This window comes from Stenella coeruleoalba (assembly GCF_951394435.1).
Source record: "Stenella coeruleoalba genome assembly, chromosome: 5".
NCBI lineage: Eukaryota > Metazoa > Chordata > Mammalia > Artiodactyla > Delphinidae > Stenella > Stenella coeruleoalba.
The window spans coordinates 40,749,299-40,765,499 of NC_137150.1; the positions used below are offsets into that span (position 1 = coordinate 40,749,299).

General features: G+C 36.3%; 1 protein-coding gene across 4 annotated transcripts in view; it reads right to left on the minus strand.

Annotated features, from left to right (window-relative positions):
* IFT80 (intraflagellar transport 80) overlaps positions 1-16,201 on the minus strand; it is a 106,067-nt gene that overhangs the window by 58,568 nt on the left and 31,298 nt on the right. For all 4 annotated transcript variants that reach the window (XM_079921678.1, XM_079921681.1, XM_079921679.1 and 1 more), the window contains 3 exons: positions 10,745-10,854; positions 7,149-7,238; positions 6,048-6,185 (listed from right to left, as the gene is read on the minus strand). In XM_079921678.1, coding sequence (XP_079777804.1) covers positions 6,048-6,185; positions 7,149-7,238; positions 10,745-10,854 — 338 coding nt within the window. The remainder of the gene's footprint in view (positions 1-6,047; positions 6,186-7,148; positions 7,239-10,744; positions 10,855-16,201) is intronic.

Genomic DNA, 16,201 nt, shown 5'->3' on the forward strand with positions numbered 1-16,201 from the left:
AAAGACCTTTACTGCATCTGTACCATTGATACACAGTCATTTAAAAAGGTTCACACTACACAAAATCATATAAAGAAGCAAAAGATCACCCAAATATAGTATTGGGTGTACCTTTAGCCACAATAGTTAGTAGTTAGAGGTAGTTAGAGTTATGGGTATACAATTTTATACAAGTGAGATCACAGAATAAAACCTGGTCTTTTTACTAAATAACTTACCATAGATAGCTTTCCAGGTTATTAAACATCATCCCTCTTCCCCACTTCTAATGACTTGAGGGTATTCCATTTTAGGCATATAGAATATTAACCTAATCAGCCTCCCACTTGTGGACACTTTATTTCTGATTTTTACCATTATAATACTGCAATGAAATTGTTATGCATACATCTTTGTGTACTTGTCCAATGATCTTTAGAGTAAATTCCTAGAAATGAGGGGAAAAAAAGGTTGAAGAAATAAGAATAGAGCCTTGTTGACCTGTGGGACAACATCAAAGGTCTAAAAAATTTGTAATTGGACTTCCAGCAGGGAAGGGAATGGGGCAGAAAAACTTTGAAAAAATAATGGCCAAAATTTCCCCCAGTTTGGTGAAATCATAACTTTACATATTCAAGAAGTATAAAGAATCCCAAACAAGACAAATACAAAGAAAGTCATAACACTATCAAACTACTGAAAACCAAAGACAAAGAGAAAATCTTCAAAGCAGCCAGAGGTAAAGCCCACTTTACACTCAGGAGAGCAATGATACCAACAGTCACTTATTTCTCATCAAAAACAATAAAGACCAAAAGAGAGTACAGCAATATCTTTAAAGTGCTGAAAGAAAGGAAAAACAACTCTGTCAACCCAGAATTGTAAATCCAGCAAAGAGGAAAATAAAAAACATTTTCAAATATACAAAAAGAAAGAAAATTCATCACCAGCAGTTATACACTATGAGATATGCCTAAAAGAAGATTTATAGGTTGAAGGAAAATTGTATCAGATGGAAATTAGTATCTTTAGGAAGAAATGAGAGCACTAGAAATGCTAAACATTTCTTTCTTCCTTAATTTCTTTAAAGTGAATATGACTTTTAACAGCAAAAACTGTATCATATTGTGATAGATGTAATATAATTATAGCATAAAGGAAAGGTGGGTAAATGGAATACCATGGATGCAAGGTTCATATATTTTACATGAAATGGTATTATATTAACTCTAAGTAGTATGTGAGACAAAACAAGCTCCAAGTAATGCTCATTCTCTGGTCAAGGGGCCAGGTAGAGGGGTTGCAATGCAGGACGGAACCCTTTGGACATAACTACCCTTCTCCGAACACACACCATGAAAGAAACCATGGCACTCTCCCAACCAGGCACTGTGTCCTGTGGAAACAGTGGGATGGAGCCCTGGGGAACATTCCCGCTCTGCACTCAAGTGAGCAGAGGTAGCACCTTTCCGCCTCCCCACGTGGTGCTGTAGAGACAGAGCCCCTCAGGCCATTCCAGCCCTGCAATGCCAAAGCAGTGGCCCTCTCCAGTGAGCACTGTGAAGGCTGCCCAGTGGGGCCCCCATCTACCATGCCTGATTTGCACTAATGACAGCAAAGAGGCAGCACCCAACCCCCTCGCTACAAGAGTTGGGGTAGGATTATGGAGAGGAGGGAACTGGAGAACGGTATTCTTTAAGTCTATGTATAAAGCCCTTGGAACACCATCAAGCAGCCTATTCATGCAGCTGACTTGAATCAACACAGTAAAACCATGACAACTAACTGGACTATGGAATACCACCTAAAATGGCTTTGAAAATGAAATTGATATTTGAACAACAATCCACAAAAGTGAGCCAGGATGTGAGTTCTGAACCAATACAGGTAACTTGCCTACTTAAATAGAAGATGTAAATGGGAACAGGAGTTTCGTATCAGCCTAGTGAGGGTCTTTTTAGAAAATTCCAATTTTATGATGAAAGTTAATGGGAATATTAGATTTACTATATAACAACTGAGTTGGAGTAATGTACCTATACAAAAATATAAAAATTTCTGCTTTTTCAAATATTCTTCTCATCAGTCCATTTACATACATGCACAGTAAGGAATATATTCAAACCAAAACCTCTTAGTTACAGCCTCCAAGCATTTGAGGTTTTTTCTCCCACTAGAAATATTTCTTGAAAAACATTAAAAGAAAATATTTACAAAAACCACATTTTTCTAGGCTTATTATTTCACAGATAACCTGAAAGTTTACACCAACATCATTCTTTAAGCCTTATATTAAAAAATTACTGTCCAATTTCTGTCAAGGAAGCCTAGATAAGAATTTTTTAAATGTTGATTAAGAACACTGCACTCAACTAAAAATCTGTGAAGAGCTCTCAAAACAGAGCTCTCAAGATAGAAATCTGATAAATTTGTAGCAAATCCTTCCTCAGGACCAGATTTTTATAATATCTAATATTGAAATTATTCCACAGAATCTGGCCCTGGATAAATGATTACTACTATTAATTATACAACTTTAAGTTGCAGATTTTGAGGAAAAAAAAAGAAGCAAGGAGCTACATTTAAGTGTGACATTTCTAGGTTGAAGAAAACATGTACTTACTTCTCAAAAGAAGCCTTAATAAGTTTTTTTCAACAGATAAACAACTGTGTGAGAAAACTATGCAGCACCAGCTGACTTAAATTTTTGGCTCTAACTTGACACCACTTACTCAGTAAGTAGAAAAGGTGAAGAATCTCAATAAGCATTGCCCTTCTTACCTTTCACCATACGAACTTGCCTTGACCCTCCAAATAGATTAGTTCTCATTACGAGGAACAGCCTGTACCTCCTTGTAAAATTTATTACAACTGTAATTAAATAACTGAGTGGGTAATTAATTATTTAATACCTGTCTTAGCAACAAGAAAGTAAACTCCACAAGGGGAATGTCTGCTTGGCATTTTTTAAAAAGATGTGCAGGAAGTAATTATGCAGTAGGTAATTTGGTTTTGACTCAAAATGCTTATAGCATTTATATCTTAGTGAACAGAATTACTTCCCAATAAAGATGTATATATTCTATATCACCTTAAAAACAATTTTCCATGTTTTAATTATATATACATATAAATTAAATAGCTTCAAAACTCAACATTTGTTTAAAAAGGAAAGAAAACTGAATTACATGATTAGAGAATCCAATGAATTTTGCAAGCAAAATAAAATTAAAGGATAAATCTAGTTTTTTCCTCTTCAAAAATTATACAAAGCATGTTTTTTATTTGAAAACTTTAGAAAACGCAGTTATGAAAAAAAATCACCTATCACTTCAAACTCCAGGAATAACCATTGTTAAAATGTGTTATATTGTCAGACTGTTTTTCTATTCATATATAGACACGTATCTTTACACAAATAGGACCATCCTATAGATAAAATTTGTAACTTTTTTCTGACAATGTATCTTAAAAATCTTTTCATGGCATTATGAAAGCAGATTATCACTTTTAATAACTATATAACAGGGCTTCCCTGGTGGCGCAGTGGTTGAGAGTCCGCCTGCCGATGAAGGGGGGCACGGGTTCGTGCCCCGGTCCGGGAAGATCCCACATGCCACGGAGCGGCTGGGCCTGTGAGCCATGGCCGCTGAGCCTGCACGTCTGGAGCCTGTGCTCCGCAACGGGAGAGGCCACAACAGTGAGAGGCCCACGTACCGCAAAAAAAAAAAAAAAATATATATATATATATATATATATCAAAGCTGATTCATGTAGAGCTTTTCTGGGTGGAGGAGTACCAGGGGCTCAACCTCCTCACCTCTTTTCTACCCCACAGTAACCCCTAAGGGGGCTCCACATAAAATAACTACACTTTAAAATAGTAAAATCTAGACTCTTTTAGATGGCAAACACAGATCTGGTCTGAGAACCTTTTCTGTATTATCTCCTGGTACCATCCCATGCAAAATCTTATTGACATTGCACAAAAAGCACCATACTTTGATGCACAAGAGGTTCCTTCTGCCTACAACTTTCTTCTCCCACCATGTCTCCTTGAAGAACTACTAATTCTTCAAGCCTCAGCTCTCAGTCAGTGTCCCACAGGCAGAGTTAGGCTCTGCCACTCCTCGATTGTGCTTGCACACAGCAACCTCATGTATAGCATTTACACAGTCTTATAGTCTGATTCTCCACTAGACTGTCAACAACTTGAGTGAAAATCTTTACATCTTCCCATCCCCAGTTTCCAAAATACTCTCTGATGACTAGTATATATATGATATCTATTGAATAAAAGAAAATATATTTAAAATGTCAATCTCAAGTCTTAAAAAATTATTACAATATATTCAGTCTATTCAGTTGAACAAGGTAGGAACAAAATTCTTTTAGAAAATTTACTTTTCCTGAATAGTTAACATTCTAAAAATAGGTTTGGTGTTTAATTAAGTAAATCTTTAATTCAGTTATTCGATCAATTCAATGCCCCAAGATTTTTAAATCTTTAAATATTTTCATCAAAATGGCAAACTTAAATTATTATGCTTAAATGGACTTATTAGTGAATTACTGAGTATCTACTGCATTGTACAGATAATAGAGAATCATTAAGCTATAGGACCTTATAAACTATCTACGGAGTCAAAAACAATATACATAAAACTAAAATGGATGATATAAGAGTACATAATACACTGTGAAAATGAGAATATATATTCTATAGGCTGAGAGTCATTGATAGAAAATCAGATGAAAATGAGATGGTCTAACTTAACATCCTTATGTTAAAACTAAGAAAAGAGATCTAGGTGAGAGGAAGTTAGAAAAATAGATAAATAAACTTTATCTATGGAAGGTATCATGAAAAGAAGTCAAATATGAAGTGAGCCTTAAAAAATAGGAAGAACTCATTAAGTGTAAGAGATGAGAGCATTCCATGAAAAGAGAAGATGAGGACGTTAGTGAGGGGCAGAGAAGATTCATGAGTCTGATTTGAACACATACAAATTAGAGAGTAATGGGGGGAAAAGACAAGAGGTTTTATGGCACCAGGTTTCAGACAGCTTCAAAGTCAGGCAGAGGACTTTATATTTCATATGATAAAAAACAAGCAACCAGAAAACTTAATAGGTCATTTAAAAAGCTCTAAGAATTCTAAATTAACTGTCCTGTTTTGCATTTAAGGAAAATAAGCCACAGAAAACTTATGTGATTTCCTCATAGTTAGGAACAGTATGGAATAGCCCCACTCATATAATGCTGCCACCTCTGGAGCACTCTGATGAAACAATTCATTCTTCAAGTACAGTGGGTAAATACTGCTGAGCTTGGCTGTTTGCCTAAGTTCTAAACAGAATTTGTATAGAGGGCATATTCTCTTGTGAGAGAAAAATCTCACACACATTCAAATATGAATTCTTTGGTTTTAAAATGACCATTCAAAAAATTTAGTATCAATTCCTTACCAAAAATATGCAACCAAAACTTTTGTATGAAACATATTGACAGTTAAAAAAAAAAAAGGGGGGCTTCCCTGGTGGTGCAGTGGTTGAGAGTCCGCCTGCCGATGCAGGGGACACGGGTTCATGCCCCGGTCCAGGAGGATTCCACATGCCACAGAGCGGCTAGGCCCGTGAGCCATGGCCGCTGAGCCTGTGCGTCAGGAACCCCTGCTCTGCAGTGGGAGAGGCCACAATGGTGAGAGGCCCGCGTACCGCAAAAAAAAAAAAAAAAGGTTCAAAACTGAACCCTCACAAAAAAAAAAAAAAAAAAAACTGAACCCTCTATATTGATTGAGCATAAATTTTAACACTTTACCATCTTTCACAACCATGCTTAAAATAAGTATTTCCAGAAAGATAGTAGAGAACATACCCAATCTTCAGAATGAACTTAAAGAGCTTGTATGGTCCCATAAATCTGGAATTGATTGAACCAGTATATTAAGAAGACAAACCAGAAAGATGCAGTCAAATGCATCACTGAAAATGTTTTTTAAAGATTGAGAACCAGGTGTGTTGTGCATTATGACAGCACATCTGTGATTGCTTACCACTATAACTTACCCCAGTTTTATCACACAAGCGTAAAGTATGAAATGATCCAACAGCAAATAATTCTCCATCTGGAGCCCAGGCAACTGAGGTAATAGGATGCTCATGAGGTTGTGAACTGTACAGAGGGCGGCCGTAGCTATCCCATACCTACAAAAAGCAAATTTTAAAAATTCTTTTATAAGTCACCACGTTATTACAAACAAGTTTGTAGCTTCTAGTAAAGTATCAGGTAAAGATTTAGAAGTCATCACTTTATAATATTAGCAATTACATGTCTTTACTATCCAACAAGGCAAGGTGGGGGTAGGGAAGCTGTATTCCTGGAAACCTAAATATCTCCCCCAAAAATGTTATGGTATCATCATGATAATTTCAGATTTTACTAACTCTTTAATTAATCATAAAAACTACCCATTTTAGGGCTTCCCTGGTGGCGCAGTGGTTGAGAGTCCGCCTGCCGATGCAGGGGACACGGGGTCGTGCCCCGGTCCGGGAGGATCCCACATGCCACGGAGCAGCTGGGCCTGTGAGCCATTGCCGCTGAGCCTCCGGGTCCGGAGCTGTGCTCCGCAACGGGAGAGGCCACAACAGTGAGAGGCCCGCGTACTGCAAAAAAAAAAAAAAAAAACTTAAATTGATTTAAAGAGTCGCTAAAACTAGGAGTTGTTTTCATGTTGCTACTCATTAAATCAAATTCTATAGGTCAGGGACTTCCCTAGTGGTACAGTGGATAAGACTGCACGCACTCAATGCAAGGGGCCTGGGTTTGATCCCTGGTCAGGGAACTAGATCCCACATGCGTGCCGCAACTAAGGAGTCTGCCTGCCACAACTAAGACCCCACGTGACCAAATAAATATATTTTTTTTAATGGTTAAAATGGTAAGTTAAAAAAAAATTCTATAGGTCAATGAAATAGGCCAAATTAGAAAGGCAACACTTCAAAATGCCACTGAAAATTATAAAATAACAATTTGCTAAATTATTAGAGTTAAAAGATATGGCTAAAGAGAAGGACTAAAAGAATACTCTTACATGCTAAATACTTTTCACCAAAATTCGATTCTTTCAACCAGGTGATAAATTCAAACATTATTCAAACATTACATACCTTATATTTACAGTCTTCGCCAGCAGATAAAATTAAATCATTGACTGAGTTCCAGTCTACTTTTAAAATAATGCCATCATGAGCTTTCCACTATGAGAAAAAAATAAGATATTTATTATAACTTCAAGAGCACTGAAAAGTTTTTTAAATAAGAAAAGGCATTTTGCCTCTTTCTAATGATTCTTTTGTCCTCTTCTTGGAGAAGACTCCTATCTTCCTTTCATAACCATTATGCTGGTTTCATTTCCAATTTAAACTAATGAAAAGCACCTTGCACTATGACATCCACTATATAACTCACATCCTTATTAATTTCCTCAATTGCCTGGACTCCAGATGGAAAATCACTTGCTATTGAACTATTCCAAGCTTGACATCTGTGTGATAATAATGGAATGAATATGTTATGTACTCCAAAACTTACTTGAATCCAAATTTTGCTCCCTTTGCACAGTTGATCCCATTACTGATACTGCCTTCATTCTTATTTACTAATTCTTTTATTTTTTAAAAAAACTTCTACTACATGCACATCCTCTTTAGTACTCTCTTCATTCTCTTCTGTACATTCCCCTAAGCTTCATTCTCTTTACCTTCATGTCCCTGGAGTAGTCACTAACTACTCTGAGAAAATTCTGCTGCATTTACCATATAACAAAAGGTTTCCCACAGATATATACTCTACACATATATAGAATGCATACATATTTGTGTATATATCTAAGTCACCAAAAAATTGGCGATCTAGAAATTAAGCGTGGATGTCTTCTTGATCTTAAATATAATTTATGTGCTCATTTAGCTATTAACCACGCACATAATTAAAAGCCATTAATCTGTCACTAGGTTTAAGCAGAATAATATAACTGAAAAAGATCAATTTTTCTTGAAGACTATAAGGTACATTTTAATGTCTGAACCAACTAACTTTGTTTCAAAGAGTGACTGATTTTAAGGGTTTTCTCTCTACAGAGCCTTCCCGGGAAAATCTATTATTCTTAATGTATACAGGAAAAAACATCAAATTAGGGTCAAATAAGCCCTAGGAATAAGCAATAATTCATAGCTTGTTTTATTCAAGATACATAAAAATACACTCTGTCAAAAACAAATGTTTTGGACTTCCCTGGTGGCGCAGTGGTTGAGAGTCCACCTGCCGATGCAGGGGACACGGGTTCGTGCCCCAGTCCAGAAAGATCCCACATGCCGCGGAGCGGCTGGGCCTGTGAGCCATGGCCACTAAGCCTGCGCGTCCGGAGCCTGTGCTCCGCAACGGGAGAGGCCACAACAGTGAGAGGCCCGCGTACCGCAAAAAAAAAAACCAAACAAAAAAAAAAACAAATGTTTTGATAAAGCAATAATTTTCACAATTTACTGCTAAATTAATCCAATGTCCTAAAATAAACTGCAAAGACAAAAATAACAAAATATAGATATATAGAGATATACACGTGCAGAGATTCTCAAGAGTTTCATTTTAAAACTACAAAAATAAAATTTTCCATATTCAAAAGGATTTAGGAACAAAATATGGTTTAAATTTTCCTTATACTATAATTTAGAATATCAATTATATATTACATATATTCACATATTACATACAATGCATAGACATTTTTCAATTATTTCTTAATGTATTAGGCATTTTGTAAAATTCCTTTGAATCGTGAGCTCCTCACAGAAGGCAGGAACTATGTTCTGTTTCACTTTTAATACCTTACACCCCAGCATAGCGCCTAGGATATAGTAAGTATGCACTACATTCCCACTGAATGACTAAATAAACAGAAGTCTCCTCACTCTGAAACCAAGTTCTGGGTCTCTAGAAGAGTCCCTAAAGCTCTTAAGGGAAATGAAATATATACTTTTGAACTGTATTCTACAAGCAAGAATTAAATAAGCATTCTTTTTTGTGACTAATCCAAATGTGAGTATGTGTTTATGCCCAAGGAGAATTGCTGCAGCTTTAGTTTTCCAAAAGGAATAGAAGATTTGCACGAAGTTACTAATTATACTTTAACCCCTCTCCACTCTAGCTGAATTTTGGCAATGGATACTTTTCTTTCCCTTCACCACCTCCTGGGCCAAAGGTTTTACCGAGCCACAAAACGATAATTTATCAATGGTGATTTAAGCATCTTCCTGAGTTTCACTTACATATGCCTAATTACAGGTATCTTAACAAATCACATAACTATAAACTAAAAGATTCATCTGGCCTGCTTTTGCTGTATGATTTCAAAGCACATTTTCAGAATATAAGCGGTATTAGAAGGACTTTGACTAAAGGCAGTCAGAGCCAGTCCTCTTTCCTAGCTTATTCCTTTTCCCCAAATTCTTCTCTTTCTGTTGTTCCACAGTTCTTAGCAGAGTGTTCTGCATGTAGAAAAATGTAAATGCATGATGACTGTGTGGAATATGTATAGCATACTCTACATAGAAGTGATTAATATGGAATCTCAAAGCCATTTCTATATCCTTACTCTCCAAATTCTACATCTACTCACTGTTAAACCTCATGTTTCTTCTTAAAACACTTTTTATACCTGCTGTAGCCAGTCAATCCCCAGCACCAAATCCCTTACCCAGGACGTGGTCATTCTATACCTTTTAACTGGCCTCCATGGCTCTAATTTATTAAGGGCTGACTAAAAGGTAGAGATGATAGAACAACACCGCAATATCAACAACAACTACTCTTCATTGTGTGCACTCAATATTTTGATTATATGCACTGTCCCATGCACTTTGCAATTTAACTTATTTAATCCTCACAACATTCCTATCAAGTAGGTATTAGCATCACATCTAAGAGATGAGAACGCTGAGGCGCTAAGACATTTTATAACTTGCCTAAAGTCACATATAAGTAAGTGAACATTTGAACCCAGGTGACTAACTCCAAAGCCTGTAATCTTATTACCCACACTACACTGTGTCATTATCAAAATATGAAGAAAATGATTCTGCCTCTTTGCACTGAAATCAAACATCAAAATCCTGGATATAGGCTTAAAGGTTTTTCATTTATTTGTCCTCCCCTGACCTGTCTTAACTGCCACTATTGTTTTGCTTCCCTATAATTGGTAAAATTATATATATCCGATTGTTCTAAACATTACATTGACGCCCCCTCCACTCTAAAAATACTAAAAGAATTCTAGGGTCTTAGAGAAAGCTCAAGGGTACCGAACAAACAATGAGGAGGAAGACGCTAGAGGTGATGATAAAAAATACAGTCTAAACAACCTCTTAGAAGTTTTATGATTTAGTCCTGTTTTGTCTCAAATCTATACATGTTAGGTTGACTCTGTTAAATTTAAAGATGGCTATTATGCCAAATCATGTGATAATTTAGTAACTCAGAACACATTTATGACTTACTGGTATAATGTGAGTTGGAAAAAGGGGGAAGTGAACCTCGTTGGAAACATAACCAGATATCCCCTGTTCTGTAACAAAGGCCAATAAAACCACACACTTAAGAGCTTCAACTATAACAAGACCACCCAGAAAAAAGGGACTCCTAAGAAAGTGACCTCTCACTTAGCAGTCTGGCAGACCCCAATAACAATTTACAAATGCCTGAGAAGTACCTGTAAAACTTTAGCATTTGGTTGAAGAGGTTTAATGATCAGCTGTTTGCCTGCTGTGTAAAGAACCTTTTCCGAATCAGGGCCCCATGCTACTGAATACACTGGTGTTCCTGTAAAAAGGAAAAGAAAAAAAACCTGATAAACTTAAATTCTTATGCTTTATAAAAGGGAGATTGTTAGGAAAATCAAAAAAGCAATTTGGGGTGTCATTTCATTTCCTCATTCAATGGCCCATCCAAACTGCAGTATAAGCCTGATACTGAAACATAGACCAGGTTAAGATTGACTGTTGAAAATCTACTGTGAGCAACTGATAAACTATATTTTTTACTAATTTTGACCTTGCTGAGAAAATACGGAGATTTTAGGACTTTGAGAGTGTGCTATGGAAAAACGTAAAATAAATATACTTCATTATGTTAAGATACAAAAAGGTATCAGAAAAGTCATGATTTATCATTTCCCATCATCAACAACTCTTGTGTAGTGGTTTGATATGATTTCAAATCCACTCATTCACGAAAAAATGAAGTTGTTTTGATCTAAGAATGAAGTTGTTTTTATAAGGAAAGCTGTTTTGCTATAAGAGTGAAGGTGTTGTGTCAGGAGATCATCATGGACATCTGAGGCTGCTGATGAAGCACCCTGTAGCTCAGCTGCTGAGGGGCACCACTGGCGGCTGATCAATAAGAACAAATGAATAAGCAACTATGGCGACAGCAATGGTGAAAACACTGCACCGGCCCCACCAAGATCATTCACCCGGTCAACACTTGAGTCTTCGTTCCCTAGCAGTGTGCTCCAGCGGCAACATTCGACTTTTGCTTTTGTGCCTTCAGCTTGTGGTTGACTAAGCCAACTCTCCTGAGAACCAACTGGTAAAAAGGTACACCTCAACTAAATTTGGACTTCTTTATTATCATTGGTTTGGAGAATATTTCTTTGTTGGCTTCTTAAGAGACATTATTCTGGGGACTTCCCTGGTGGTCCAGTGGGTAAGACTCCGTGCTCCCAATGCAAGGGGCCCGAGTTTGATCCCTGGTTGGGTAACTAGATCCCGTATTCATGCCGCAACTAAGAAGTCTGCATGCCGCAAATAAAAAAAGATCCTGCATGCTGCAACTAAGATCCAATGCAGCCAAAAATAAAATAAGTAAATTTATTTTTAAAAAAAGAGCTGTCATTTCACTGTACATGAATTATACTTCAATAAAAATGGGGAAAATTAAAAACAAATTATTTTTTAAATAAATAATGAATATCATATCAATTGAGAGCATTAAATTATCTGTGCTCCACTGTCTGGTCCAGTTACCTATTCATTAGAACCTGTTCATTAGGGAAGTGAATCAAGTTTATATAATTAATCTATGAAATATTAACCTATTTATATTTATAAAACAAAGCTTTTAAAAATTGTCTAGGATTCCTAAGTCAGACTATTGTAGCAGTTGACTTTATGTGAATGATTGAATAAATCTTTCAGTAATTTACATTCTCAGTAAAATGAAATCTGAATCTGAGGATTTACAAGCAATCAGTAAGATGTTTATTTAAATGGAAAACCCAACTGATGCTAATCAACAGGGAGTAATCAGTAATCAACAGGGAGTAAATTTCAGAAAGATAAATGCTGTGTTTAAGTGGCACCCTACTCCTTTAGTGCCATTTTTTTCCCAACCAGAACGTAATTCAACTGTGAGCAAGTCTTAATGGTTTACAGGACTTAGAAAGTCTGATTTAGACCTAGTCCAAAAAACTCCTGAAGCATTCCTTTCATGGTGTAGGTTAGATATTATATTGGGTCTAAACATCCTGTTCAGTCAGTGACATCTAGGATTGTCCTGTATCAAAGGAACCTACAGATGAGCAATGAGATGGCTGACCTCAGAGGGTACTTCTTCTAAACTTAGTAAGTATATTCTCTTGAAACATTCTGTGGGAGTAGCCAGGAGCTGACCTGGGCTTCAAAGTAAATCTCCAAATGAACAGAGTTCAAGTCTAATAAACTCCCCAGAAAATGTAAATCAAAATTTCAGATATTCCAAACATGATTCTTGGTGAGGACAGTAAGGGAATAATAGAGGAAAGCTTATTTGATACAGTGGTAGAATTATAGGTGCCTTCTTTATTTCCATTATTATAGTTGTAAGTATTGTGCAAAAAACGTAAATTTATGTATTTTAATTATAGACTATCACATCTTCAGGAATACACTCAGTAAAATAACACTTTCCTGAGTGTATACAAAACTATGACAAACATCTACCCCCAAGGAAATAATTCAGTAAACACAGCTCCCATTGAGTTATACAGGATGTGACTCTAGTCTTTTAGTTGTGGTAAAAGGCATGGTTTGGGGTATAGGATGAGGAGTTAGGGACTCTTATGTCCTCTTTCACATTGAATTTGTGGCCCCATTAAGTCAACTGTGTCACCATTTCCTTGTTTATAAACCTTATAAATCTTCAGAATACTTATCTCTCCTGTTAGGACATGGAGATTATTCATTTCCTGCTTATAAAACAATTTTTTAAATAATAATGCTGTTAAAGAAACAGGTATAGTAATTTACAGAATAAAACGAAATAGGCTTATAGAGGAAAATTTAAGTAATTCTTTTGTTACAGCATGTGGTTTTTAACCACATTCCTTCAATCAAACAACAAATATAGAGTTACTTATGATAAATAAGCAATCCTAAATAAGATCAATAGCTAAAGAAGTTCCAGCTTCCTAACCACCAATATTCAAAATGAATATAACGGACTTCCCTGGTGGCGCAGTGGTTAAGAATCCGCCTGCCAGTGCAGGGGACACAGGTTCGAACCCTGGTCCGGGAAGATCCCACATGCCGCGGAGCAAATAAGCCCATAGGTCACAACTACTGAGCCTGCGCTCTAGAGCCCGTGAGTCATAACTACTGAGCCCGCACGCCACAACTACTGAGGCCCGCACACCTAGAGCCCATGCTCCACAACAAGAGAAGCCACCGCAATGAGAAGCCCATGCACCACAACGAAGAATAGCCCCCACTCACCACAACTAGAGAAAGCCTGCGCAGCAATGAAGACCCAATGCGGCCAAAAATAATCAATCAATCAATAAATGAATGAATGAATGAATAAATGAATATAACATCAAGAACTAAGAAAACGCTTCCTTATATTCATTCTTTATATTTATAATAAAATGTTAAGTGTGAAACTCCTGTATATATGTTTTTATCGCTATACAACTTCTGATTTGGGTGGTTCTGGAGAAGGCCATATTGAAAGTGGATGAATTAGCTTCACAGAGAAAATGATTTCTATTATAAAAAATCCATCTCACTAGCATTTGAAACAAATCTTTAATATTTAAAATGTTTTTAAAAAACGTATTTATTAAAGCACTGAATTACTCCCAATGCTACACTTCACTTTGCAAAGTCAGTATGGAAATAATAATATAGCCTTTACAACAAAAACTTTAGCAAATTATATGATAAGATGTTATTAATTTCTTTATTAACAAAAATGGACAAAAAACAAAAGTAGTTTTATAATAATTAATTTGTTTTTTATATTGGGAATTTTTATTTATGCTCCATTTCAGTTAAGACACTCAAAAAGATCTTGTTTTTCTGACTTTGTACACTAAGATCATGTGACCTTTTTGACATTTTTTAAGAAACCACATGCACCTGGGGTTGTGTTAAATGTCAGACCCTTATCTCTCTGTAAAACAAATTATCTAAATTCTTTCAACTTGTTGAAGGCATTTTAAACCACAGAAAAGGAGACAAAAATGTATTTCAATTGTTTTAAGGAAGTACATGGTCAAATATACCATGTTTTTCACATTCATACTAAAAGGTATCCCCTAAAAAATGTTGTTTTTGCATGCTTTTAAGAATGATTTTGAAACAAACTCTCACTATTACAATGAAGCATTAGCTACCTTTGCCTTGAGTGCAGTATAGGTCTACATCTTGTGAGTATAAGTAAAGAACTTAGAGCAGAGTTTGGCACTCTATAAGCACGACCTGTTAGCTACTACCACTACTACTTTAATGCAATAAGCAACCATTTGTTATTGTGTTGTGCATGGGAGTAAACACTCAAGTATTTTGGTTGTCAAATCATTAAGAATTCAAAAACAAAGAATTATTTCCCTTTCATTCTATTTGTAGGGACATGTATTAACAAATAAGTAATATCGAGTGGGATTTATTCCTCAAAAAAACAACTTTTTGGTTGTGTATGTCACTGGGTCAATACAGAGAAAAAAGCTGAAATGAAGGCATTTGTTTCTTTAGTTTCTAGCCTCAGTCACCTCTCCCTTGGGGATCTCAACTTCCTCCATAGCTTCACCTTTCACCTTTCTGTAACTGACACACAATAATATTTCAGCCTTTACCTCTGAGCTCTAACACATTTCCACTTGCCCCAAAGACATGCCAGAACTTCAAACTCTACATATTCATATATCATCCCTCCACACATATCCCCTCACTTCTTCCTCTGAATTCTTCACCTCTTACAGGATTATCCATTCCTCTTGGCCACTGAGAACTATTCACTTTTTTCAACTACCCTCATCACTGACTCTGTTCAAGCCTTACTGCACAATAGCATAAAACATTTCAGTAACCTCCATACCAGCGACCCCAATTTAACCTCTATCTCTTCTAATTTATCCTACATATTACTGCTAAGGTAATCTTCCTAAAAAGGCAGACTTTATCTCTTCTCTCCTGCTCATTTTTTTAAAAGATTTTATATGCTTATAGAATAAACTCCAACCCCCTTCATTTAGCATCTGCGAATATCAGTGTCTTGGTTCCTCTGGCAGTACCATCCCTCAAGAGCCTACACTCTGGTAGGCCAGAGCCTACCCCTGGCCCAAGGGGGTTTCTCACCTGACTTCCACGCCTCACGCCATTCTGCCTCTGTGCCTCTGATCATCTAATTTCTTCCATAGCTCCACTTCATTGCCAACAAGCTCATTTATTTATCCTACCTAATTTCTTTATCCTTCGAAGCCTAATTAAAAGATGCTGCAGTATTTGCCAGGAAGCCTTTCTGATACTTTCTCTCCCCACAAAGCATTCATTTCTGCTTTCCTGTCCTCCCACAATGCCTTAAAGAAATGAGTACATTCTGCCTTGTGTTACAGTTATTTATATTTCCTTTACCAAATTCATTATAAACAGGTTCCATGTTTTGTCATCTCCTTCTTCTATTTGAATATAGTATAAGGGAAATGTCCTTAAAGGTTTGCAGTATTACTCTCTTCAATTTTAACCTATAATTAAAATATACAATGTAACACAAGATAGGGCTTCATTATAATTATCCTCGGCTTACACATTATTTTTCTCTAATAAGCAAAAATAATTCCTGATAGGCACCAGTAAGAATAGTTTTTAAACAAAGTCAAATTCCACCCCCTGCCCCACCCCCACCCCCCAAA